Below are 27,021 nucleotides of genomic sequence, written 5' to 3'. Positions count from 1 at the left end.
ATGCACGAGCTGTAAAAGAATAACAAATTGAACTTTACTAAAATTAAGAGGCTAGCTTCAGGGCTGGGAGGTAGCTCAGCGGCAGAGTGCCTGCTTAGTATGAGCGAGGCCCTGGGTTTGATCCCAGCTCTGAAACAACAAAACAAACAAACGAACTGACATGCCAGTGTTCCCACTGTCTGTGAGACTCAGTGGCCTTTGATTCTCTGTACCTCAATTTCTTATCGGTGAAATTGGAAGACCTGAATCACGAGATTTGTTCCAATGAACTATTATTATATTAAAAAACACTCTAGATTTGGTGGCACATACCTATAATCTCAGAGGCCCAGGAGGTTGAGGCAGGAGGATCACAAGTTCAAAACCAGCCTCCGCAACTTAGCGAGGCCCTGAGCAACTCAGTGGGACCCTGTCTCTAAATAAAATACAGAGAAGGGCTGGGGATGTGGCTCTGTGGTTAAGTGCCCCTGGGTTCAATTCCCAGTACAAAAAAATCTCAAACACAGTGGTGTAAAACAATAGTTAAATCTGCTCGTGTATGTGAAATTTGGGCAGGATTAGTGAGGGTGGGTGGGGGCTCATCTCTGCTCCAGGGTGCCAGGCAGGGTGGGGCCAGAGGATCTGCTCACTTGGCTGCAGGCTGGTGCTGGTTTTGGCTGGGAGTCCCTGAGCTCAGGGTCCTGCCTCCTCCCCACCCCCCGCCCCACCCCCGCTCTCCTCATGGGCTTCTCTCCAGGCTGCGTGGGCTTCTTCACAGCAGGGTGGCTGGGTTTCAAGAGTAGACGTCCCAAGACACAGAAAGTGGAAGCCACAAATCCCTCGTAGCCTGGGTCCAGAAAAAAAGGCACAGAGTCACTTGTGACACACTCTATTACCAAGCACAGAGCTCAGATTCAAGGAGAGGGGACACAGAGCCTTAACTCTTGATGGATAGGATTTCACACCCCCCTCCAGGTACTGGGGTTGACCCCTGGGCACCCTACTACTGAGCTCCATCATGTCCTTTTTATTTTTTTATTTTGAGACAGGGACTTGCTAAGTTGCCCAGCCTGGCCTTGAGCTTGAGATCCTCCTGCCTCAGCCTCCAAACCTGGGATTGCAGATGTGCATCGTCATACCTAGCTAGAATGCCAAAGTATAGAATCACCTACCCATTCTCAAGGGATCATCCCTTATTAAATGCACAGGAAGGGACCTTTATAGGAAGAAACCTGGCAGACGTGGCTCGGCCACATGAGCAAAGCTGGCATTATAGTACCAGGGCAAACCAACATGGTGGCGGCCACAAAAGAAGCCAAGCACACTCCTGCCTCAGGGCCTTTGCACTCTCTGCTCTCAATGTCCTCACCTCCTTCAGGCCCCTACTTCAATGTCCCCATGTCAGGAAGCATCCCCCACCCCTGCTGGCTCCAGTTCCTACATAAAATAGCTGCCCCTACTCAGCCCCTTGCCCTGCTCTGCCTTTCCTTTTCTGCTTGACATTACATGTTTCTTTCTTATCTTTCTTGCTTACTCTGTTCTCCCTCACTAGAATGTCAGCAGCTTTTCAAGGGCCTTTTTTTTTCTCCCCCCTGCTCCCTGTACCAGGAATTGAACCCAGGGGCGCTTAACCACTGAGCGACATCTCCAACACTTTCTATTTTTTATTTAGAGACAGGGTCTCCCTAAGTTGCTGAGGCTGGCTTTGAACTTGCGATCCTCCTGCCTCAGCCTCCCCAGTTGCTGGGATTCCAGGCATGCGCCATTGTACCTGGTTCCATTTTGATCACTGCTACACCCCTAGTGCCTAGCACATAGTAGGGAGTCAGTAAAAAAAAAAAAAATGTGGAAGGAATGAATCTGGTGGTGGTAGCTCCAGTCCTTTGGCAGTCTCCCATTGATTTCATCTCTCCCAGGGAAGGGCCTGTGTCTGCCCCCCTCTCCCCAGCTTGGTGTTTGTACGTCTCTGGGAATGCACCGCACTCAGATCTCCCAGGTCACACAGACTCTCAGGTGATTGTGATTCTTGGTCTAATTTCCATCTGTCCACAGAGCTAGCTTTGCTCTGGCTGCTCAGTTAATCCTACCCACGTCTCTGAGATGCAGGTCAGTGCCGGGTTACCAGATGCGACCCAGAGAAGAAAGATGGCTGGCCCAGCACAAAAGCTGGCTGAATCTCCAGATTCCTGCTTCCCAGAAAGCACTTGGGGATGAGGGATGGTGTGGGCCCCTGAAGGAGCTGGGAAATCCGAGCCCCCTGGCCTCCAGGCCTGCACACCCAGAGCCCGCGGGGTCACAGCCGGAGCTGCGCAACAGGCTGGGATTGGTCACAAGAAGCCAGAGACAAGTGAGAGCAAAGCATTTCAGACAGTGCCGCCAGGATAGGTGCCTCCGGGGGCGGGTCACCGTCCCTTGCCAGCTTTTAGCAAACTTTGCTCCTTCTAGACTCTTATCTAGATTCTAGCTGACCATTCATCTCCATTTTATAGCCAATGAACCAAAGCCTGAGAGACGAGTGATTGGCCCAAGGTCACACAGCCAGAGCCAGGACTTGAAGTGTTGGCCTGGGAAGGAGGGCGTTATGGGGGTGACACAGCACGCATCCTGCCCTCGCGCACGCAGCCCAGGCTACCGGCAAGAGGAAGGCCGGGTGTGTAATTCTAGAAGCCAAACTGCAGAAATGAACAGCTTCCTCTCCGGCTGCCCTTGAGCAGCCTCTTCCTTCTCCGCGCTTGGCCTTGCCTTAGGGACAGGACGCCCCGTGTTGGGCTCTTGCTCTGCAGCCTGGTAGGCCCAGTGCTGGTTCCCTGACCCCATGGGTCCTGGCCAGGTTCCTCCTGCCCCGTGGGTTCTGGCTCCTCCAGGTCAGGACCTTCTCTGAACAGGTCTGGTGAGAGGTCCTGAGAGCATTCCCACACAGCACACAGGTGGCCTGATCCTGTCTCAACAAGACCAGCTCTGCTTGCTCAGGGATTGCACCAGGATGGACCGCGTGGCTTCAGGAGACATCCCCAGGCCTCCTCCCTTCCGTCCTTCCTATCTTCCTATCTTCTTAACGGACTCCCCCTTCACATGCAAGGGCCCCAGGGGATCTTCTCATTAGCTCTTAGCAAAGAACTGTGCAGAGCGGGCCAAGGGCCCAGCTGGGGTATGGATGGGCCGGATGGCAGGCTGGTCCTGGCTCCCCCCTACCCCAAGGGGCTTTTCCTGCCGTAGAACTGACTGACGTCGGGGAGCAGTAACTGGGGGCAGAAAACAGCAACATCTCCCCCCAGGGGGTCCCTCACAGCCCACCACTCAGACATTTGAAGTTCAAGTACAACTTTTTTGGTATGAGTATGTCCCAAGTAATGTTTGGGACATACTTATACTAAAGCCCTATTCTTTGTTTAATTGACAGCATGATTCCTGCACCCCTAACCAGCACCTGGGGGACTGCCTGGGGTAGGGACGTTCCAACTTAGGCCCCCAAATCTACCCTGGAATTCTGCCTAAAAGCCTCTTCCCCAACCCCTGTGTCCCCAGACACTCCTGGGGGAATCGTGCCACCACCCCAACTCTCAGCTGGCTCTTCTAGAAAAGGAGCCACTGGTTTCTCTGCTCTGCCCCACAACCCCCCAACCCCTCCTAAAGATTCATTCCTGAAGGAAGAGTTTGTAGGGAATGGCTGTTCTTTGGTTCACAGCAGGAGCTTGAGGGACTTGGGTCAGGGTCTCTGTTCCCCTCCTCCAGAGCAGTTTATAAACCACTTCAGGGATGACCATTCAGGGGAGGATCATCAGCAATGCCGAAGCAAGTGGGCGACACCTGATGGAGATCAGGGCTTTCCTATGGACGGGATCAAAGCAAAAGTATCCCTACCCTCCCTCCACGAGACCCAGTTCTCAGAAGCTTCTCTTTGCTTCTGCTGTCCTACCTCTTACAGATCGGCTGCACGCTAGGTGGCTAGGATTGCACCGAACCCTCCTTTCTAATCGCAGGTGGGGTGCTGCAGTTACCAGGCAGGTCTCTTTCACATCCTTTAATCTGGAGCCTGACCAGATCAGGAGGTGTGTGATGTCAGCTTGCCCCACTGTTGGTGGCGCCTGCCAGCTCTCCGCATTGTAAAGTAACCTTTTACTTTTGTAATCAGGCAAGATTCTATTGGCTGCTGCCAATGGAGGCAGAGGAGGGAGAAAGAAAGAGCTTCATTAGCAACAAGCCGGCATTGTTGGAAGATGGTTGACTCTTACCTTTCAAAGACCTTCTTTCCTAAGGAAGAATCTCTTATATAATATTTCAAGGCTAGATATGTGGGTCCCAGACAGGTGGGTTCCTCAAACGTCCAGTGTTGCAAAATGTATCTTCTGGAGCCTGGACTCTAGGCGTCTCTTCTGGTTCACAGAGGTTGATGGAGGGCCAATTGATTAGGCTGGCTTGTGTCTGCGTTGATTGAGGTCAGTGTTTCTGGCAAGCACCTTCCTGGTGGGATCTTCTCCCTTAGCTTGGGAGCACCCAGGAAGAGAGGGTTCGGTGCACAGGCGCCGTGTGTGGAATCAAATATTTGCAAGCAACCTTTTCACAGTTCCCCCAAAGCAAATAGGGAGATAGGGAAAGAGGAGGCAGCCAGGGGGAGGGGCGATTGATTAATCTAATTGTCCATGTGCTTTTCTTACAATTTCTCTGTACACTGAATATTGTCCCAAACCAAAAGTTTGGGAGCACACATTGCTAATAAAATAGCAGGAGTAGAGGGGGCTTGCCAGGGGCCTGTGATTCCAGCAACTCAGGAGGCTGAGGCAGGAGGATCCCAAGTTCAAGGTCAGCCTGGGCAACTGAGAGAGACCTTGCCCCAAAATTAAAAAAAAAGGACTGGGGATGTAGCTCAGGGGTAAGGGCACCCCTGGGTTCAATCCCTAGTACCAGGGGATGGAGGGGTGAAAGAGAAGTAGAGAGGGCTCATTAAATTAAATTCAGCTTAAAGCTGCCTCCATAGGTAGTAAACTGTAGCCAAACTTAATATGTTAATGAACTGCAACCTAACATGGGGGTATGTTCTCTAACAAACACCCAAGTCTTAGCCAATCGCAGCAGCAGAGTTTTCAGCCAATCACAGGCTTTCCCCTGGCAAAACAGGTCTAAATGAGGCAAGGTGACTGTAGCCAATCAGGTTCTTGCTGTGAGGTTCCTTTCTGTGCCTGCCTTCTTGGTGCTGTCTCTGGTTGGGGTGCTGACCAATTCATGAATTATTTCTTAAAACAAACAAACAAAAAAAGCGGGACACAGTGGTGCACACCTGTAATCCCAGTGGCTAGGGAGGCTGAGGCAGGAGGATCTCCAGTTCAAAGCCAGCCTCAGCAGCTTACTAGGCCCTAAGCAACTCAGTGAGACCCTGTCTCTAAATAAAATTTTAAAAGTGTTGGTGATGTGGCTCAGTGGTTAAGCGACCCTGGGTTCACTCCCTGGTACCAAAAGAACAGAAAATGGGAAAATTTAAACTGCAGATGTGGTTCTGTAGTGGAACATTCGCCTGCATGGATGAGGCTCTGGAGTGGATTCTCTGCACTGGGAAAAAAAATGTCAGAAGTTTCTCTTTTAACAGATCTAAGACCTTGCAGTCTGCCTGCCCTTTCTTAAACAAGGACCCTGAGAAGGGAGGACGCTGGCCGAGGATCACACAATGGGCAGCAGCGGCCTAGCTGGCCTGCCCCTGCCCTACTAGCTACAAACCCAAGGCCCCAAGAACATGAGGGGGGACCTAACCAGCGTCACCCATCTCCTCTCCCTACTCCCCAGCTGCCCATGCAGCTCCTTACCTGCTGTGAGAGTCAGTTTTGCATACATGTGACCAAAATACCTAAGAAGAACAACTTAGAGGAGGAAAGGTTCCCTTTGGCTCAGGACTTCCGAGTCTCAGTCCCTGGTGGGCTGACTCCATTGCTCAGTCTAAGGTGAGGCAGAAGATCTTGGTGAAGGGCTGGAGGTAGAAAGCTTGCAGCCTTGTGGCAGCCAGGAAGGAGAGAAGCGGGGAGAGAGGAAGAGAGAGGGAAGAAGAAAAGCAAGGAAGGGGCCAGGAACAAGACACAGTCTCCAGGACACAGCTGTGACCCACTTCCTCCCAGCATGCCCCCACCTGACTGCGGTGTCCATCACCTCCCAGTAAGTCCGCTCAGAATGTCAACCCACCAGAGGAGCCTATCCAGGGGTGGAGCTCAGACTCCCCTGCATCGGGGACCAAGTCTTCAATACATGTGCTTGTGGGGCACCTATGGCTCCAAATAATAACATCAGAGGTGAGCAGCCCGCTGGGGTCTAGCTGAGAAATCGAGCCCACCCTCTCCAAAGTCACTGGACCACAGCTTCCTGTGACCTGCTCGGCCCCTCCCTTCTGCAGAGAGAGCGCCACCTGCCCAGGTATAGGTGGCATCAGGGGGGAGGGGGAAGAGGAGGAGGAGGACTTGGAGAAAGAGGGACAGGCACTGTAACAATGTCCTCCAGGGAGCAAAAGCCCTGGAGCCTCACTGCCATTGCAAGCAGATTCCAAGCCAGGTGGGCGACCTTGGGAGTGGAGGCCCAGATCAGTGATCAGACATAGTGCGCTCTCCTTTGCGAGGGCTGAGGGCAGCTAAGGGCAGAACTGCCAGGTCAGGGGGCCACGCCAGCTGGAGGGTGTGGGCAGTGAGGGGCCTCTGATGACTCTTAAGTCTTCACAGCACAAAGGCCACAGCAACTGTCCTGAACAGGGCACCCGAGCAGACAGCATCCACCTCTGCATCCACGCCCGCCGTCACCTACTTCTGCACCAGCTCTGCCTCCCTGAGTACACGTGTGCACTGGGGCCTGGAGCACACCAGCTTGTCAGAGCTGACGCCAGGCATGGTATGGCCGTCACTTTCTGTGAGAGGTTCCAGACGTTTCCAGGAGTGAAATCTCCCTTTGCCCTTTATGCATTAAAATGGTGCCAGACGCAGACAGAATTCGTCGTTATAGCACATAAAATGCTTCAATAACGTGTGCCACTTGCGAACGGTGTTAATTTTATGTATAGAAACAATTATGAAGAGGTTCGACCACATGAAAAAAAGGATGGGCAGTTAGCATGATCTTTTTTTGTTTTTTTTTTTTAATACCAGGGATTGAATCCAGGGGAGCTTAACCACTGAGCCACATCCCCAGCCCTTTTTATATTTTATTTAGAGGCTGGGTCTCACTGAGTTACTTAGGGCCTCACTAAGTTGCTGAGGCTGGCTTTGAACTGGAGATCCTCCTGCCTCAGCCTCCGGAGTTGTTGGAAATAACGGGTATGTGCCACCAGTTACTATGACCTTAGGAGAGTCAGTAATGAAACTGAGGGAAAGTCTAAATAGAACTGCTAGCTTCACTTGCTTTTAGTTGACCCTAAAAATCGCTCATTTTGGAGGCCCAGGTTACTCTTCAGGGATTTGACGCCTACTATTACTGAAACCACAAATCCTTTGCTTGGGCCTCTACAGTTGTCCAGTAGGTGACTTTTTGACCTCAGTGCCTGAAACTCCACCCTCTGATCATGCTTTCACCACCATTTTCTGAACATGGGTCCTGTGAAGAGCTATGAGATTGATCATGCAAACGCAGACGACTGATATCCTCTTCTTCTAAAGAGTGCAGGAAATCAAACCCAGGGCATTGCACATAGTAGGTAAGCACTCAAGCACTGAGCCACACCCCAGCCTGACCTGTTTCTTTATCCCATAAAAATACTGAAACTTGATCTTTCAGGAGGCAAAGTTGAGACTTGCTCTCCCCTCTCCACCTGCTCAGTCACTTTGGTGAATAAGCCTTTCTCTTTTGCAAAGCTAATCCTTTCAGTGATTGGCATACTGTGTGGCAGGCAACCAGGCCTGGTTTAGGAATGGGTACAGTGATAACTTTAGTCTACAAATGTACATAACTATTTAAATGACCACGCAAGGCAGACAAACAGATGGGAGCCCATCCCAGTCCTCTTTTTGTAGCATGGTTTGCTGGACTGGCATCTGTAGCCTTAACCTGAATAGCACTTAAGTCCTGTTTGTTTAGTGCCATTGGGTGCTGAGTCTTCCGAGGAAGAGTTGTGTGGGAATTTGTCACAGCCTGTGAAAACGATTAAGAGAAAGTCAAGTTAGTCCCTGCCAAATTTTACAAGAAACTCCAGCATCACAGGCTGGCACTATTAATAAGGAAATGAAGATCTGAAGGTCCTGAGATGTGAGGAGCCTCAGGATGACCCTCTGCTGCCTTCAGACAAGACCTGTCTGTGGCCTCGAACGTGCTAAAGCCACATGCTAAAACCAATTTAACTACTTCCTTTTTTACACCAAACCTGTAATCATTAAAATTGAAATAATACTTAACTGAGCCGATGCAGATTTACTTTATGTTCTATGGTAGTAGGCTCCTCCCCCTTGGCCACCCCCAGCTCCCTTTTCAAAACCGGCAGGACACTCCCTCCCTCCTGCCCTGGAGGGCTCCCCACTCTCCCTGACCCCATCCAGTCCAGTCACCTCACTGCCTCCCTGTGATGTCACACCACTCCATGCCCAGTCCCAGCTGTCTCAGCCTCTCTAGCCTGCTGACCCCGTGGGCCCACATGCTCCCCACCTCGGTGCTGTGTGTCCCTCTGCCCACAAGACTTTTCCTTCTCTGCCTGGTCTGCGTCGTATAGAAGGAACAGAGTCCACTCCGGCCAACCCCTCAGAGTACCAGGTCACATCTGGGTTTAAGACCCTTCCAGGAGAGCAAGGCAGGAGGACTCTGGGGCCCAGTACAGAGCATGTGCCCACTGTCTAGAGAGTAATTATTGAGCACCTAGTTACTATAAGCTAGGCTCTGTGCTACTCCAGGCAGGCAGTGACTCCTAAGCAGCCAGGCTCCTGCCCTAAGGAGCTCACAGTCCACGCGGGAGTGGGTGCGCGTGGGGCAGACCATCTGCAGGGAGCACGCAGGGTAACTTCAGCCAAACGCCCAGTGCTATAGAGACAGGCTGTAGAGAGGGGCTGTGGCGAGGAGGGTCAGGGCAGCCCTGGTGGAGGGGACTCGTGACCTGAGCCTGAACAAGGTGCAAGGGCTGGTCCCGTGCACCTGGGCCGCGGCGGCCCGGGGACCAGGGCGGGGCCGCTCGCGCAGCTTTGTCCTGCTGTGGCGCCATCTTGGCCCCTGCGCCGCGGGCCACCCGGCGGCCGGGCGCGGCCCTCGCGGGCGGAAGCGGGCCGCGCCCTCCCCGACTGGCCCGGCGGGCGGCCCCGCCCCCAGGTGACGCGACCCGGGCGGGGCGGGGCGAGGCGGCTGGGGCGGCGGCCGGCGGTCGGGGCGGCGGCCGGCGGTCAGGGCGGCGGCGGCGGCGGCGGAGCGCAGCGCGCGGCGCCACCATGGGGGCCCAGCTGAGCACGGTAGGCGGCGGGCGCGCGGCCACGGGACGCCGGGGCGGGGTCCCCGCCGCGGGAGGGAGCGGATGGCGGCGCGGAGCGCGGGGCGCGGGGTCCGGGGCGGGAGGGCGGGCGCGGGACGCGCGCATCGCGGGGCCGGGAGGGCGCGGGCGGCGAGCGGCGTGGGTGGGCGTGCGCCGCGTGCGCGTGGGGCCGGCGGGGTGCGCGCTGGCTGTGCACGCGCGACCCGGTGGGTGCGCACGCGGGCGTGTCGCCGATGGGACGGTGCGCACGTCTGACCGGCAGACCCCGTGCTCCCCGAGGCGCCGGCCACCGCTCCCCACCAGAGCTGCGGGCCACCCTACTTGGAGGCGGCGCCGTTAGCCCTATTTCGCAGCTAGAGAAATGCAACCCAGACTTGGCCCGCGGCCACAGCTCCACAGGATCCTGGACCTGTGGGGCAGCATTGTCCACTCATGCTGTCACTCGGGGCCTCCCTCCTCCCTTCCTTCCTCCGGGCCATGTCCTCTCTGATTTCTTTATTTTGGAGCCGGTCTCCTCCTGTTTCCTAGGCTGGTCTTAAACACCTGGCTTCAAGTGCCCCACCCTCCCCCCAGGTAGCTGGGACTACAGGTGTGCACCTCCGTGCCCGGCTCCTCCCCTCCAGTATCTTAAAAACAGCCGTGGAGGCACTGGGCCTGTGTCTGTGGACAGAGCTGTGCCCGTGGAGGGCAGACACCGCCCCCAGGCACACCCCGGCCCCAGCATGGCTCACTGAGTGTGGGAAGGCTGGCACTGAGAGGATAGGCCGCCTCCACCCCAGGTGCCTGCCACTTACCCGGCATCTTCCTCCCTCGGGGCTCCAGGCAGAAAGCCGCTTGGCCTGGGCATTTGCTCATCAGCGTGAGCCAGCCCAGGAGTTTGGGGGGCTTTTGGACCAAGGGCAGCCTTCCCTGTGGGCATCAGGCCAGCCTCAGTGTACCATCCTCGCAGCTTCTCCAGAGGTCAGATGCCCCAGGTTCTGAGGCCCCCCACCTGCCCCTTTCCTTCCCTGCTTTGCTTTCCAGGGGCTTCTCACCTGGCCGTCTCCAGCACCTGCTGCTCTGAGCGTATGCTGTGAGCTGGCCTGTGAGCAGCAGAGCCGTGTCTAGGAGTGGGACATCTACACCAACCCCCTGTCTCATCTGTCCAAGGGGCGCCCGCGATTGCCCCTGCCTTGTGGTTCTGCTGGGATCCTGGCTTGGCCCCAGATGCCCACAGCATGCCTGGAGCCAGGCCTCCTGACCTGGCCACTGCAAGCATCCTCCATGCCCCGGTGGTGGCCCCTGGGGCTGGGTGCATGAGGAGTCTTATCTGGGTGGTGCAGACACCAGGGGAGGCCTCCCGACACTGGGGGACCTAGGAGCTGGCACTAGAGTCTGCTGTCCCTCTGGAGAGACCATTGGGGTCTGGCCTGCTGCCCTGGATTCCCTGCCTTGCGGCCCAGGCTGAGCGCTCAGCAGGCCCCGACAGGCCCACACCACAGGTACGGGGTAAAGGTGTCTCCACTCCCCTGGGCTCTGTGCCTCGTGGCCCAGCCCCCCCGAGGGAAGCAGGGCCCTGTCTTCCCAGTGGAGGCAGCTCACTGTTCACCGGCCTCCTCCTGATTCCCTTCCCCCACAGAGCCCCCCACTACAGGACTTCCTCTGCTCCCTCCCGCTTCCTTCTGCTTAGAATAGGGCCTTGAGGGAGGTGGTCACTCAGATCCTGCTGGGACAGCAGGCAGGCTGGTGGTGGAAGGTAAACAAGTGGCTGATTGGCTTGTCCAAACCCCAGGTGAGGGAGCTGGCCCTCTGCCCATCCCACCCCTGGCCTGGGCAGAGTGGGTGCCAGGGTCCCAGAGTGGAATTACTGGGGTGGATAGGGGGGCGGGGGGTCCTGTAGTGGGAGCACCCTGCTGACCCTGGTGAGGGAGCTGGGGACTCCCTGGATGTCCTGGGAATGTCCTGGGACTCTAGCATGGTGGGTTTCTAGCGGTGGGTTTCCTGGTGGGGCTGAGCCTGGGAGGCAGCTGTCCCAAGGTCCTCCAGGTGGCTGGGTGAGGTGGGGTGTGGTGTGCGTGCCCACCTGCACAGCTGAGGAGGACCTGGGCAGGGCCGTGGCCTCAGCCACCTCTGGTTTGCTTGGCTACTGCTGGTGTGGTGCTGCCGACTGGGAGGGGGCCGGGCCTCTTCCCACTCCTGAGGGTGGGGCAGAGACCAAGGCCCCACTCTCCATGCCTCCTGGCCTTGGTGACCCTGCCTGTGTCTTGTCCCCGCATTGGCTCCTGCTCCTGCAGGGCGGGGTCTCCGAGAGTGACGGATAGTAGTGGTCTGCCCACAGCCGCCAGGTAGGAATTTTCACATCAGAAGTCCACCTCTGCCCCCTCTCTATATAAAATATTAAAAAGGGCTGGGGATGTGGCTCGGTGGTTAAGCACCCCTGGGTTCAATCCCTGGTACCCTGCTGTCCCCGCAAAAGTCCCACCTCTTCCTTTTCAGTGGCCAGAAGAGTCCCTGGGCTTAGGTCGTTGTCCTCACCTGAAATGGGATGGAGCGGTGGTAGCAGCTGCCCCTGTGGATGGCAGCCTGGGGTTGGGAGAGGCCGTGGGGCAGAGCACTGGCTGCTGGGCCCTGGAGGAGGCAGCTGAAGGAGCAGCCCAGATCGCAGGCCGCCCTGAGGCCTGTGCAGAGCAGGAGGGCACAAGACAAACAGGATGGGCTGTCCCACCCTCCCCGGAAGCAGCCTGGGCTCTTGCCCTGGTTCTGGAAACTTCCAGACAAAATAGAGAGAGATGAGGGGGTGCGGTTTTCCCTTCAGTAATTCATCCCACAGATATTTGTTGAGCGCTTCCTGCACTGAGTGCTGGGGGCAGTGGTGACAAGACACTCCAGGGTTGCCTGGCAACACTGGGAGCTGGCCCAGCATCTGAGCCCAGGGCTGGCCCTGGGGTTGGTGGAGGGTTTGCGTGAGCGCTGACCAGCGTCCGGGGCCCTGCCCCGAGCCCTGGCACGGGAGTCCTCCTCAGCCCCACGCTTGCCCAGGCCAGCCTCGTGGGCTCAGGCACCAGCGATGAGGCACAGAACATGGGACCCAGGCTCCCGGGCCCTCCTTGGGCAGACTGGAAGGCAGGTGTTCCTGCTGCCCGCTGCTGAGGGAGGCCGGGCGGAGGTGCAGGACGTGCCCCGCGGGCCAGGGGACTTTGCTGTTAGACTTGAACAGCTGTGTGGGGGACATAAAACTCCAGGGTGCACCCGACAGCTCCACTGGCTCATGCCATTCAAGTTCAAGGCCAGCGCTCCCAACAGCGGCAACTTGCTGCAAACGTGCCTTCACTCACCCGACCCCGCGCTGATTCCCCGGATTCCCCGGGCGTGGCTGCTTGCTTGACAGGGCACCCTTGGTAGCAGGGGGATCTTCAGAGCAGTCCTCGTCCCCATGGAGTTTATAGAGGGCCCGGGACTTGAAAGTCCAGCGCGGGCCTGGTTAGCCAGTGTGCAGGGTGCGGGTCTGGTGGCGAGGGAGCAGAGGTCTGGAGTTGGGCCATAGGACGGGTGCCTTGCAGCGGGTGCTGGGAGCCGCGTGGGTATTTGAGGGGAGTGAATGCTTGTTGGTTGGCAGCCAGGGCTGCAGGCAGGGGCTCAGGCCTCACCGCAGGAGGCAGGATATAAGATTTGGGCTCTGGGCGTAGGGAGGAGGCGGGTGCCCGGGGCGACTATGGAAGAGGAGGGCTTTGCACTGGAGGTCTGGAGCCAACGTCTGGCTCCCCTGCTGCCTGGTGCCGCACCTCAGTCTCTGAGAAAGCAGGAAGGCAGTGTGGAACTCGGGGCAGGGTGCCGGCCTCTGGGCCGTTTCCCTGCGGCAGCTCCGTGACAGTGTCTGTGCCCACAGCCACAGACGGAGTGGGGATGACCCGGGAGCGTGCGTCCTGTACTTGGGACGGTGCCAGCCCAGAATCATGGGCATTGGCTCAGTGCACAGCCTTCAGAAGCTCGTCTGCTTCCCCCACCCTCCCTGGGCTTAGGAAGACGTTCCCAAGGTCCCGAGCTGGGACTTGAGTCCAGGTCTTTCTGGTTTTAAGCCCATGCTGCCAACTAGACCCTTAACCCCAGAATGGGTGAGCCAGGGCGGGGTGCCTGGCACAGCAGATGTGTGAAATAGGTGGGTGGCAAGCCCTGCCCGTGGCCCTGGCATGGTGGGTATGGACCAGGTGCTAGGCCCTTCCTTTGAGACCCGTGGTCACAGACCAGGGCCCCTGTGGGCCAGACCAGCTGGGAGAGGCATTTTGTTCTGAGCCCAACCAAGGGCCTGTGACCGCAGCTTGGAGCTGCTGGGCCTGGTGTGGGTCCTGGGCACCTCTGCCCTCCCTCCACCGAGTGTCCGCCCCGATGGTCACGGTTCTGTGAGGGGCAGGGAAGCTCCCCGTGCGGCCCACACTCTCAGGTCGCAGGCCCCTCTGTGACCCCAGCCCTCGTCTCGTCCCATTGCAGGTCCTGTGGGAAGAGGCCTGGCCTTGGGCCTTACCTTCCTTCTGGATAGGACACAGAGCCCGACCTGAGTTGTTACAGGGTGTGGGGTCCTGGTGGGGCTTCCAGGAGGTGGTCAGTAGGCTGGGCCCCGAGAAGTGAGAGGCCTGTGCAGATCCCCAGGGAGCAGAGAGGCCCCCGTGCAAGCAGGGAGCTTGGATCTGAGCTTCCTGGCAGCCAAGGTGAAAGGGTCATGATGAGAAGAGAACATGCACGGTCCTTTGCTGAGAGAATGGGAGTCAGGAAAATGTACTCGGAGGAGAAGCGACCAGCTGGGGACCGGTGCTCTTGCATGTCAGCATTCTGTGGGAACGTTGGTCTTGGTCTGTTTGATGGAGAACCTGTGTGTACCCACCTCTTTATTTCTTCTTTTATCTTCATCTTTTGCAGTTTTGGGGATTCAGCCCAAGGGTGCTCTGTCATATCACTGAGCTATGCCCCCAGCCTTTTTTGGGGAGGAGGGGGGACAGGGTCTCAGTAAGTCACTCAGGCTGACCTTGATCCTGCGACCCTCCTGCCTCAGCCTCCCCAGTTTCTGGGATTCCAGGCGTGTGCCACTGCCCGGCAGCCCCTGGTATTTTTCAGCTTTGAAATAATTTTACAGTTCCACTACAGGTATGGGAATGTTCCCCTGTGCTTCGTCTCCCCCACGTAGATCTAACGTAAGATGCTCTGTGTGTGGGTACGCCCCCACCCCCGTGGTAGGGTATTTGGGAGTAAGTTGCTCCTTTGCCCCTGAATCCTTCGGTGCACGTCTCCTGAGAGCAAGGACATCTGCTCAACTGTGAGTGGCGACCAGCTCTGGAAAGCAGCACTGACACTCTTTCGGAACCCACCACCCTATTTCCCACTCTCCGCTGTTCCTGGTGTTGTTCTTTGTGATTGTTTTTTTCCTGGCCCAGGAGCTAATCTAAAACCACAAGTGCATCTAATCATCCTGTCTCCCTGGCCTCGTCGCCGTCCCCGGGACAGCCCGAGTCACCTCAGACAGCAGCTGGAAGCAGCAGACCTTGGCTCCCACGTCTTGGAGGCCAGAAGTCTGCAGTCAAGGTGTCTGTGGCCTTGCTCTCCTCTGGCTGCTGGTGGCTGACCTTGGCTCCTGGGCCTGCCGCTGCGTCCCTCCAGTCTGCACCTCTGTCTTCATGTGGGCTTCTCCGCGGCTCCTGCCCTTCTCCCTGCTAAAGACACGTGGTGCTTGTTGGGTGGACTCGGGATCCTCAGCCTGCTTGCATCTGCAGAGCCCCTGTTTCCAGGTCGGGGACGGCCACGGTTGGCCATTGTTTCAGGGGCTCTCATTCAACCCCCCAGCCCCCGCCGAAGCCTCTGGAGCTGGTCCACTTCTCTGGCCTTAGTTTTTCATGTCACTGACGTATTTGAAGAGCAGTGGCCAAGCCAGGCACGGTGGCACTCAGCTGTGATCTCAGCTACTCAGGAGGCCGAGGCAGGAGGATCACAAGTTCAAGGCCACCCTGTTCAAGACCCTGTTTCAGAATAAAAAGGGCTGGGGACGTAGCTCAGTGCTGGAGCGGTTGGTCCCCAGTGCTAGGTAACCAGGGAGAGTCGAGGCCAGTTTTTCTGGTGAACTCCTGTCCCTCGTGGCCGTGTGGGGCCTTGCTGGGGTTGGGAGTGTGTGACGTGGCCTGTCCACTGTGACGCTTGCTGGTCGGGATGGCGCTTCGAGACCATTCTAGTTTTCTTGCCGAGTCTCGCCTGTGGTCCAGCTGGGAGTGGCTGCCCAGGCTCGACCCCGGGTGACCAGGCGGTGCTTCAGAGGTGCCTGGGGGGTGTCCAGGGCCTCTGGAGCCTGGCCCCGGCCCCTCCCTGTGGCTCCTTTCCAGGTGTCAGGCTTCCTGGGCACATGGCTTCTGAGCCCCACTCCCAGATGGAGCCTGAGCAAACTGACAGCTGGAAGGGGCGGGGCCCGCTGTCCTCGGGAGGGCCTCCTGGCAGTGTGCCGTCCAGCCTTCCTGTTTTCCAGAAAATCCAGGCCACCTCTCAGGGTCTTAGCGAGGCCGAGATGTGGGGGCAAGCAGAGCCTGGTTTTGGAGTTGGGTGGACTGCGGTCCACATCGCAGCTGCCCCTGCCAGCTGTGTGACAGTGGGTGAGCTGCTTCACCTCTCTGAGCTGTTCCCCCAGGGCTGTCCCTTGGGCACTGCCTGTGTGCTGCCCAGCCTGGTGGTGGCATCAGGTGGCTGCTGGCCTTGGTGACCTGTGTGGTAGTCCAGGGCTTTGGGGACCTTGCAGACCACCTGGTCCTGTTTGGTTCCGAGAGGGGAAGGGACCTGCCTCGGGTCGCACAGCTGCTGAGCAGCAGTGCCCAGTGCAGCCGCGGCCCCCGGGGCAGGAGAGACCTGCGACCCTCACTGGTGGGCGGTGTCTCAACCTGCCACCTCTCTGGCTTCCCGTGGGCTCTGGAGGCAAGGATCCTGGCAGCCCTAGGAAGCTATGGTTCGCGGGCCTCGTAGGTGGGCCTCGTAGGTGGGCCTGGATTCCTGTCTGTTTAGCGCCACTTGCTCCACTCGTGGGCCTGAGGAAGCGGGGAGGCCGGGGAGCCGGGCTGCTTTCACGAGCTTCCCAGCAGCCAGGTGGAGAAGGCTCTGTGGCCAGGTGTGACTCGGTTTTAGGCCCTGTCCCGGGGACGCGGAGCTTCCCCAGGAGCTTTCTCTCAGGGAGCTGAGCTCGGAAGACAGGCGCGCGGTGACGGGGGTTGTGACCCTGGCTTTGTAGCCTCCCCAGTGGGCAGCGGGGTAGATGGCGGGGCGGTGGGCGAGCAGAGGCCTGAGGGATGGACTGGCGTCTGCGGGGCTCCTCGCGGTCCTGTGCGACCTGATGGGTCCCCTGTCCTTGCAGTTGGGCCACGCGGTGCTGTCCCCGGTCTGGTTCCTCTACAGCCTGCTCATGAGGCTGTTCCAGCGCTCCTCGCCTGCCATCACCCTCGAGAGCCCGGACATCAAGTACCCGCTGCGGCTCATCGACAAGGAGGTGGGTGCCGCCCCTGCCCTGGGCACCTGCTCTGGTCCCCGTCGTTTCTCTGCCCATTTTACAGGTGGAGAAAGCGAGGGGATGTCTCTTGCGGAGGCCACCAGGAAGTGGCAGAGGGATTGAAACCCAGGTCTCTGACCACACTCGGCCCCGTGGACGTCACTGCAGGGGCCCTCAGGACTGGGAGTGCACACCCCGTTGAGCAGAGGGGGAGCAGGGCACCTTCCTGGGAGATCCGTCCATGTCCTGCGACTGGGCCGGCTTCCTGCCCCGTTCCTTCCAGGCTCCGCCCACCCCAGCAGCCAGGGCCGCTTCTGGGCTCTGCTCCTCAAAGCGCCTCAAAGCCCTGGGCCCCATTCAGCGCCTCCGGAGGGCGTGGCGGGAGCTGAGTCACGGAGCTGAGAAGGGCATGTGCGGCCTGGCCAGGCCTCCACCGCAGGGTGTCCCATGGGGCTGACCTGGGCCCCACGGCAGGCTCGGCTGTCCCTGTGGCTGAGCACGCAGCTTCTGGGACCCATGGGATCCTGAATTCATAGGAAAATTAAAAATCAGACAGAAGTAAAAAATTGTGAAATAAAAAACAAATCACCCCTTTCCATATATTTTATGTGCTTGTGGACACACACATATTTTTTTTTTCTTACCAAAATGAAATGGTAATATATTGAAACCAGTTTTTAAAATATATTCCTACTTGGTGGTTTTCAATTCTAGAAGAGGCGAAGGGTCCCTCCATGCTCACTGTGAAAACTGCGGGGTTAACTGTCCCTTGGCCCCAGCCCCGCCTCATCGCCGCGTCTGTCCCAGGGCCTGTGTGGGGCACTTGTCCCGAGCCCGCCCGTGGTGCAGGCTCCCTTCTGGACATGATGTCCTTGTGCACATGGCGTGCACAGGTGCCGGGACATGCACACGAGGTTCTTTTTTGATAACCTGATTTTTCCTGATTTTTTTTTTTTTTTTTTTTTGGCTCAGCCCTGCAGCACGGGTCTCTTTTCGTGATCAACCCAGAGCTGCTTTGTTTTTGAGTGACAGTCCAGCGTTCATTGTAGGGATATCACACAAAGGACCCGCCCCTTGGATCAGGCAGGTGGCAGGTGTCCTGGAGCCCGCCCCTGCCCTCCCGCAGCGGCTGCTCTCTGGCATTGCCGGGTGGCAGGTGGCCTGCTGTTTGCTTCCCTGGGCTGAACCCTGCTGGAGGCTGTCCTGCTGCCCTGCTGGAGGTTGTCCAGCACCGTAGTTACCAGCGTCTCCCTCATTTCTGTTCCTCCAACAAAAAATGTCCGTCAGGTGGGTGTCTGCTTGACCCTGGGACCCATTGAGGACCCTGGACTCCTGGACTCCGCTACTGGGAGGCCTCGAAGCTCTGTTTGCTCTGAGGGCAAAGTTCTGGGGAGGCAGCTTTGAGGTCTGGGCTCAGCGAGCGGAGAGGCCACCACAGCCCACGCCAGGCGCATCTGGCCCGTCCTCCCTGATGTTGCCTCTGCTCGTGCACTGCAGGGACTGGGTCTCTGTCCTCCGAAGGGTCAGGAGTTCTCAGACAGACCAAGAGGGCTTCTGCGATGTCCTGTCCCTTTAGCCAAGTTCGCTGCTCTTCCCCCAGTGATGATTCTCTCCACCTTGCCACGTGCAGCCGTCCTGGGCACTGAGAGCCGCGTGGGCAGCCAGGGCTCTGGGTCTGGTCCCAGCTCTGACTGGTTCACTGCGTCACTCCCTGCCCTTGGTCGATGCTCCACTGAACTAAGGAGGACTCAGGCTGGGTCTCAGCTCCTTCCTCAGCCGGCCTGGCTCTTAGCCACCCCAGGGAGGGGACAGACTCTGCACCCCAGCCACTGCCTCTCTGGGGCCCCATGACAGCAGCGGCCTGGCTTTGGGCTCTTGGTGGTAGCAGGCCCAGGATTCCCGGGCTGTGGGGGCCACGGCCACACTGGCACTCAAGGGCCAGTACAGTGGCTTCCAGAGCCCTTTCTGGGCAGCTGGGTCACGAGTGGCCCTGTGTCAGCTCTGCCCCAGGCCCCGGCTGGTGCTGGGGGCCGAGTCCTTCCCCTTGTGGGACTTCGGACCTTCTGGCCTCCTCCCTTGGGACCCTCGTTCATTCTTTTCTGACACCTTGTTTTTGTGGCTCGGAGGGGAGTCACTGTCCCTTCCTGGGCCAGCAAGCACAGAGGGGCTCCTGGCGTGTGCCCGACTGCTCACACCTGCAGTTGTGCCCATCTCGTGTGTCAGCGCCACTTCTCAAGGACACATGGGGCGTTGGGGAGGGGTAGGCCAGGGTCCTTCAGCAGCTCTGGGCTTCCCTGCAGATCATCAGCCATGACACCCGGCGCTTCCGCTTCGCCCTGCCATCGCCCCAGCACATCCTGGGCCTCCCTGTTGGTGAGTCTGCCCCAACCCGGCCTCAGAGCTGCGGGCAACTGGGCACGAGGTCGGGAGGTGGGCACTTGGCAGTTTGGGGAGAGCAGAGGAGCCTGGGCCTTGGGGGTGAGTTTGTTAGAATGAGCAAGAGGGCCCCGGGGTCCTGGGCGGCGGCACCGCAGGGACAGAGGCGTGGAGGCAGCAAGCTGAGCAGGCTGGGGTGCCCTGAGGTGGTGTGGGCCGTGGAGCAGCGGCCGAGTGGGGCGAGTGTGCAGGCGGGTGCGTGGCCAGTCGCTGGCCCTGACCGTCCCTGGCCCCGGGACCCTCCCCACCCTGCAGGTCAGCACATCTACCTCTCCACTCGCATTGACGGGAACCTGGTCATTCGGCCTTACACACCCGTGTCCAGTGACGACGACAAGGGCTTTGTGGACCTGGTGGTCAAGGTGAGGCCCCCGGCGTGGCCTCAAGGGGCAGTGTAGCGTGGCCGCGCCCTGGTCCCCACAGTCTGGTCTCTGGAGGCCCAGTCTTCCTTGCCTCTGTTTCTGAGTAAATGCTAGATTGTGGTTCACCAGCGGAGCCACAGGAGGGTCTGGGCAGAGGGCGGGCCAGGGCCAGGCTGACATCTCCACACAAGGACCGGAGAAGAGCCAGGAAGGCTGACCAGCGGGAGGCACCGGCTGAGGCCCTTCCCTCTCCAGTGCTGGAGAAGCCCAGGGCCTCTGTGGCCCACGGGTCCAGTGGGGAGCCTGTGAGGCGGGGCCTGTGGGGTTGTCTAGGGAGCTGGGCTGAGGGGCCTTCGGGGGTCTGTCCCGGGGAGGGAAGCGGATGCACACCCTGTCAGAAGCAGCAGACCAGAGACGGGGCGCCCAGCAGGGGTCCTAAAATACCTGATGCGCCTGGCTCGGTGGCACACGCCTATAATCCCAGCAGCTCAGGAGGCTGAGGTAGGAGGATTGTGAGTTCAAGGCCAGCCTCAGCAAGTTAGTGAGACCCTAAGGAACTTAGGGAGACCCTGTCTCAAAATTTAAAATAAAAAGGGCTGGGATGTAGCTCAGTGGTTAAATGCCCCTGGGTTCAATCCCTGGTACCAAATTAAAAAGAAAGAAAACAAAAACACACTGAGTGGAAAGAGAGACTAGCGACCAAGAGCGAGTCACGCTTTTACAAAAGTCAGAAACCCAGCCGAGGTGGCGACCCCCTTTCCCTGACCACACATCCGGCAGGTGAGGACCAGCCCAGGCTGCAGGCCGTGGGGTGCTGGAGACTCCCATGGCCTCCCTGCCCGGCACCTCTAGGGGCCCCCAGAGCCCTGTCACGGGCCCCCCTTTTCTCCTGAGCCTTGCCCAGCATGGTCGCCCCTGGCAGGGAGCGCTGCTGCTCTGGTCTCCCCACGGCTCCCGGGGCACATCTCAGTCCAGTTATTCCCATTTCCCAAGGGCTCCGGAAGGATGTTTTTATGGCTGGACAAGATGGGAAGGCCAGGGCCTCCACCAGGAGGACTGGCTGAGCCGGCTCCCTGGGGCCTCTGCTGGGCGGGCAGCCGGAATCTGGGCGGGAGGTGTGGGTCAGCAGCACAGTCTTCCAGCCGGTGCAGCAGGCGGGTGCCCTGCTCTCCGGGGACGTTGTGTGGAGGGCAGGCTCCTGGGGGTGGGTGTGGGGGAGAGGGAGCGGCCTGGGAGAACCCCAGAAGAGGCACCTGCTTCCCAGTGGGTGAGCTCTGCCCGAGTCCCCAAGGCTGGGGACCGAGCTGCGTGTGTCCTGCAGGTCTACTTCAAGGACACCCATCCCAAGTTCCCCGCTGGAGGGAAGATGTCCCAGTACTTGGAAAACATGCAGATTGGAGACACCATCGAGTTCCGGGGCCCCAACGGGCTGCTGGTCTACCAGGGAAAAGGTGATCGGCTGGCTCCCTGGGCAGTGGCCAGGGAGAGTCCGCACGTTGGGTGGGTGAGTGGTGGGCCAGCTGCCCTCGGGGCCAGATCTGCCCTGCAGACCCCCGCCGTGTCTGGGTTACTCAGTGCTCCAAACAAGCCGGCGAGGCCCAGCTGGATGGCCTCCCGGGACCAGCCTCCACGCCCTCTGCACTCCTTTGGGTCCTCTCCGGCATTAGAGGCCTGGGTCGCCCCTTCCCGCCCCGCCCCCCTCATCGGCTTGGGCTGAGCCGCGGCTGCCCCACCAGCGCGGTCGGCCCGGCCCCCTGAGCGCTGCCTCGCCCTCGTCCTTCCCACAGGCAAGTTCGCCATCCGTCCTGACAAGAAATCCAGCCCCGTCATCAAGACGGTGAAGTCCGTGGGCATGATTGCAGGAGGGACAGGTACGGAGGTGCCGAGGGCTGAGGTCCAGGCGCGGGCGGAGGCGGTCGCGAGCTGCCTGAGGTCGGGCCTGGCGTGGGCTCATGGCCGCGCTCCCTGCTGGGATACTGGGCACTGCGCAGTGCGCGTGGCGCTTGCTCAGCGCACGGGCTGCTCTTTTGCAGGCATCACCCCGATGCTGCAGGTGATCCGTGCCATCATGAAGGACCCGGATGACCACACCGTCTGCTACCTGCTCTTTGCCAACCAGGTTAGTGGACATTCCCCAGAATGCGGGCTTGGCTTCCGCTGACCGGCCAGGCTGGCCAGGCTGCCCAGAGGTCCCCCACAGCTCGAGGTGGGACGACTGGAACGTGCGGGGTCCCTGTGCAGCAGACAGGTCAGGTGCCTCTCCTCTGGGGCCCGCGGGAGAGAGACGCCTCCTTGCAACTCGGGACAGTGTCGACGGCACCTGCCACCTGAGGCCCATTGCCTGAGAGCATGGAGGGGCTGGACCTGCAGGTCCCGTGAGGACAGGGCCAGTGTGGGCTGGTCCACTGTTAGCAAGGCGCCCACCCCCGTGGCACTCAGGAAGTGCTGGTCTTTCTCCGCCCTCTGCCCCGTGTCCATCAGTGGCCTGGGCAGTCTTTTTTTTTCCTGGTACTGGGGACTGAACTCCGGGGCACTCACCTCTGAGCCACACCCCAACCCTTTTGTGTATTTCATTTAGAGACAGGGGCTCAGAGTTGCTTAGGGCCTCGCTGTTGCTGAGGCTGGCTTTGAACTCGCCATCCTCCTGCCTCAGCCTCCTGAGCTGCTGGGATGACAGGCGTGGCCACTGCTCCCGGTTCTGGTCAGTCCTCTGGCTGGAGTGCTCAGGTCCCATGGGTCATGCACCTGGAAGTCAAAGTCACCTTTCCTGGGTGGCCTGGCTGGGCAGTGTCCACCTTCACCCATCACTGACGATCTTCCCTCTGGCTGGCAGTGCTGTGGAGAGGAGGGCGCCCTCTTGCTCAGGGTCCCCTGAGGTCGTGACACTGCACGCTGACTGGAGGAGCCCTGTCTGACCGCTGACACACCGGGCACCGGCTGTGGTCAGAAAGGGACGGGCTCGGTTACCGGAGGATCTCAGAGAAGGTCCCCGATACCCCAGGGGAGTCCGGGGGCTTCCTGGGGGGGCCGACACTGGACAGAATCCTGTAGGCCTGTGAGCTGGGACTGCTGCAGACGGGCTGGGCTGGGTGGAGCGAGGGCGTCCGCGTTCCTGGCCTGGGCGTAGGCCCGCCTGGGTCGCCTGAGCCGCGGAGCTTGCCTGAAGGGCAGAGGGCAGCAACCCTCCTCCCAGGGACTGTCCCTGGGTGCTCTCCTAGCCCAGGAGCCTGTCTCCGGCTCTTTCCAGTCCTATTGAGCTTCCCTGTCTTTGGTTTCGGTGGACAAGACTGGACGTTGAAAAGCGGCCAGCTCTGTGTAGCGACCCTCTTGGTGGCCAGCTCTGAGGGCAGCTCTGGCAGGCAGCTGGAGGGCTCCTTAGGTGGCAGCTAGACAGGGCGAGGTGTCTAGATTCCAGTGGACTGTGCACATTGCCCCCCTGGAAGCCTTGCCCAGCGTGGGGGAGATGGCCTCCGATGGTGCCCGTTGAGCATCTCCAAGGACAGTCCCTGTCCCCACCCCCTGACCAGGTGGCCCTGTCCCCTTATAGACCGAGAAGGACATCCTGCTGCGGCCCGAGCTGGAGGAACTGAGGAATGAACATTCTGCCCGCTTCAAGCTCTGGTACACGGTGGACAAAGCGCCTGAAGGTGAGAGCCGGAAGCCCTGCCCATGGTGCCTTCTGTGCACACGGTCCATTCGCTGCCCACTGTGGCCCTGTGAGAGGGCGGTGGGGGACCCCTGCTCAGAGATGAGGAACGAGGGCTCAGAGAGGGCGAGTAGGTGCCCCATGTCACACAGCTAGCACACAGCAGAGCCAGGGCCAGAGCCCAGCTGCAGCTGTCAGCTCCAGTCCTTCCCAGCCCCTCCGCTGCCTCTCTGGACAAAGGAGGGCTGCTCTCGGGGCAGTGCCAGGGCAGAATGGTGGCTTCTGTGCAGTCTGTACTCCTGACACCCCTTGACACCCTTTCCCTCCCATCGCCACCTGGGAGCAGGCCTGGCTGATGTCACCACCTCCGTTCCGCCCGCCCAGTGGAGCAGGCTGTGGCCCACGTAGGAGGCAGTGCATGAGGGCTACCCCCACAATTTGCCCTCTGGGAATCCAACAGGCCTCATGTCACTGCTTTAGGTAAAAATGCGGGTACGAGAAACATCTCATTTCTTTGCTCTAAGAAAAGCAGCCGCTGCAGCTTCCTTGTGGGTAATTCTAGCGATGTGGCTCCAGGTTAGGGAGACTCTAGGGAGCGGTGGGGACTGTGGCAACTGAGAGTGTCCATGCCCTGCACAAGTGGCCGCAGGAAGGACTGGGCTGTGTGGGCACCGTGTGAGCGTCAGCTCCTAGATTGTGCGCACCTGCCTCCTGCCCTGAGCAGGGCGCTGTTCCCTGCAGACTCTTCCACAGCATGGGGTGCACGGTACCTGCTGTGGGGAGGCTGTATTCTCCCCACCATCTGCCTCCCTGGAAATGAGTAGCGGGCTCTGAAGGCCGGGGCCCTGCTGGACCCATCAAATTGGGTTCTAGGCCTTACAGGCTGAGCCAAGCCTGAGCCTGGCGGATTCCGGGACTTGGCAGCTGTGTCCCCAGGTCTCTGGCTGGACTGGTGTCCAGGGCCAGCCTGGCCATGCCCTCCACCCAGTTGTTGGTGAGCCCGCAGGGCCACTGGGCGTGGGAGCGGGAGCTGCTGTCTTTCCTCTAGTAACAAAAGGGACATTTACCTTGTACCCGGCTGTCAATCAGACGGGTGGGGGAGTTGGGGGCAGCAGCTGTGGCCCCTCCAGTGTGAGTGACTGATGGCCCTGCTTCAGCCCCGGGAAGTCCACCAGCTGGCCGGCCGGTGCTGACCCCTGTGGGTGGCATGTGGCAACACAGACACTTCCTGGGGCGTTTTCTCACCAGCACTGGTTACCAGGGGCAGCGGGCAGCTCCCGGTCAACACGGGGTGGTGTTGGTGGAGGCTGGACTTGGAGATGTCAGCGGAGAAGTGGTGATAGGACCCGGCCAGGGGGCGCGGGTAGCTCACTGCGGCCCCCCAGGAGCCCCTTCGGCCTGTGTGAAGGAGAGGCCGCCAAGACCTCTGCAGGCCAGACGGGCTTCCAGGCCCACAGGGTTCACATCGGCCAGCGGGCTTCTCCTGGCAGCCGCTCAAAAGTCCTTCCAAGGCTGCTGCTGCCCAGATTGGGAGATGCTCCTGCCTGGGCCCCGCCTGCTCTGGCAGGAGTGGAGGAAGCGGTGAGTCACGGCAGTGCCGTGTGGAGGGAGATCGGTGGGAAAAACAGGGCAGGCTGCCCCACGGAGTCAGGAATGAGGTCTGTGCAAACAGGCTGCCGGCATTTGGAGCTTCCCAGCGGCCAGGGTGAAAGGGAAGTGTGGCCAGTTACTCAGCTCATGGGATCCAGGAGAAAAAGAGGACCCTGTTGGTCAGGGCAGTACACTTCCTGGTCCAAGGTTGATGAGGACCGTCTCGGTCCCTCTTGTGCCCAGGAACCCTGGTGAGTGTCACGTGGGGTGCGGGCCCGTGTGTTAGGCAGGTGCCTCCGTCACCGTGTCTCTTGGCGTCCAGGGCTTTGAGGAGGTTGTCTGAGGTCGCAAAGAGCAGAGGCAGGTGCAAGGCAGGCCTGGGTGCTCAGGCTGGGGGCAGTCGGGGCCGGAAGCCACCGTCCGCTGGACCACTCCAGCGGGCGCACCAAAGGCAGTGATCCAGTGTTGGTGACCTAGCATCTCCGTCTCTTCTGCCACTTCCGGATGCCGCGCCTGCAGCCCTGGGCCCTGCTGCTGCCTCTCTGGCCGTCCCCGTCCCCCTCCAAAGCCATGCTGGGGGATCTGCCTGGGCGGCCATCCTGCCAGTTGAACTCAGGGGCTGGCATGGAGGAGGCTCCCACAGTGGGATCAAGGAGTGGCGGGTGGCTCCCAGGAGAGGAAGCACGCGGCAGGCGGGGCATCCCCTGGGCTGAGGGTCCCAACTAGTGTTTGTTCCACTGGAAAAAATCTCGAAAAATGGTGACTTTGGGACTAGGTTCTGGGCTGGGTGCAGCTTGGTAGTAGAGCCCTGTCTACACGCTCACGGCCCTAGGTTTCCTGCCACCAAGACAGAGGGACAAGAAAGGCCTGGGCTTCCTCCTCCTGCTGTTGAGTAGCAAGGAGCCCCGTGGAACACGGCGGGATGGGACTGGGAGTCCGCGTGAGGAGGCCGGGGCTTGGAGGTCAGGGCTCCCTGGGCTCCTGGCCTTCCTCCCATCACACCCCTGCCAGGCCACACGCCTCATCCCTGCTGACACTGTGCCTGCGGGCTGGGGGCTGCTTCTGTGTGGCCCCTGCTGGCAGGTAGTCCCTGGGGCACCGGCCCTCCCAGCCTTGGCCTCGGGATGTTGGCTCCTCGCACCCGGGTTGTCAGTTTCTTCAAGGGACCAAAAGGCGGCTCCAAATCCCAGGGGAGGCTTGGAGACACAGTGTGCCTGGGGATCTGTGGGCTAGGGCGGCGGCCAGGACCCGAGGGGGCAGCCACAGCCTCCAGCGCCCCACGCCTGGGGCCAGCCTGCCCCTGGTCTTGCTCCAGAGCGCAGTCCTCCTTCAGTGGACAGCTCCTTCAGTTCCTGCTTTATTGAGCAGCTGCTACATGCCAGGCACCAGGAACGCTGCTGTGGACGAGACCTCCCTCCTGGGGGGCCACTTTCCATGGGGGGCAGCCAGGCCAGAACCTGTGGGAGGACAGGGGATGACACCCTGACTGGCACAGGGCTGGGCGCGCCTGGAGACCTCTGGACCCGCAGCTCCTGGCTCAGTGGTGTCCCTGCCTCCTTGCGTGACCTTGAACAATGGTCCTCTGGGTTGTTTCCACATCTGTAAAATGGAACCAGATCGTGCTGGGCCAGCCTAGAGGGTGGTTCTGAGGGCCACGTGGGAGGCCAGGTGGAGGCAAAAGGCTTTGCAAACTGTAAAGTGCAGTGGGAGGATTCATGAAGGGCTCGTGTGCTGCTCTTGGGTTGCAGGGTCCAAAGCCACAGGTGTGGGTTGGGGACGGGGCCAGGGCAGGGCCCGCTGGGTCACCCTCTGCATCCTGTGCTTGCAGGAGGGGTCGGGGGGCAGGTGGGCAGTCCGAGCCGCCGGTCACCTGTCTCTCCCCTGGTCTCCCCCGCAGGCTGGGACTACAGCCAGGGCTTCGTGAACGAGGAGATGATCCGGGACCACCTCCCGCCCCCCGGGGAGGAGCCGCTGGTGCTGATGTGTGGGCCCCCGCCCATGATCCAGTACGCCTGCCTGCCCAACCTGGAGCGCGTGGGCCACCCGCAGGAGCGCTGCTTCGCCTTCTGAGGGCCGCCGGCCATCCCGCCCGCGCCGCCCTGCCCTTAGCTCCTGCCGC

The 27,021-nt window shown here is 59.7% G+C and overlaps 1 protein-coding gene and 1 long non-coding RNA gene across 3 annotated transcripts; one reads left to right on the top strand and one right to left on the bottom strand.

The window, feature by feature from the left end:
* Nucleotides 1-17: 17 nt before the first annotated feature.
* LOC306661927 lies at nucleotides 18-11,587 on the bottom strand. Its single transcript, XR_013764011.1, has 2 exons — nucleotides 11,448-11,587; nucleotides 18-826 (listed from the first exon to the last, which is right to left on the bottom strand). It is a non-coding gene; the product is annotated as an uncharacterized lncRNA (long non-coding RNA).
* Nucleotides 9,197-27,021, top strand: CYB5R3 (cytochrome b5 reductase 3). Of its 2 annotated transcripts, none has more exons than XM_079141265.1 (9): nucleotides 9,197-9,365; nucleotides 16,737-16,868; nucleotides 19,169-19,241; nucleotides 19,560-19,666; nucleotides 20,988-21,117; nucleotides 21,454-21,537; nucleotides 21,700-21,785; nucleotides 23,214-23,313; nucleotides 26,800-27,021. In XM_079141265.1, exons 1-9 carry the CDS (start codon nucleotides 9,345-9,347, stop codon nucleotides 26,970-26,972), a joined length of 906 nt encoding a protein of 301 aa, XP_078997391.1. In that variant the 5' UTR covers nucleotides 9,197-9,344; the 3' UTR covers nucleotides 26,973-27,021. The 2 variants fall into 2 exon arrangements, with proteins under 2 accessions (XP_078997391.1, XP_078997392.1); XM_079141266.1 differs by lacking the exon at nucleotides 9,197-9,365 and adding an exon at nucleotides 11,044-11,156.

Source organism: Sciurus vulgaris, assembly GCF_902686455.1.
Source record: "Sciurus vulgaris genome assembly, chromosome: 5".
Taxonomy (NCBI): domain Eukaryota; kingdom Metazoa; phylum Chordata; class Mammalia; order Rodentia; family Sciuridae; genus Sciurus; species Sciurus vulgaris.
This window is presented reverse-complemented; position numbering and strand designations above follow the sequence as displayed.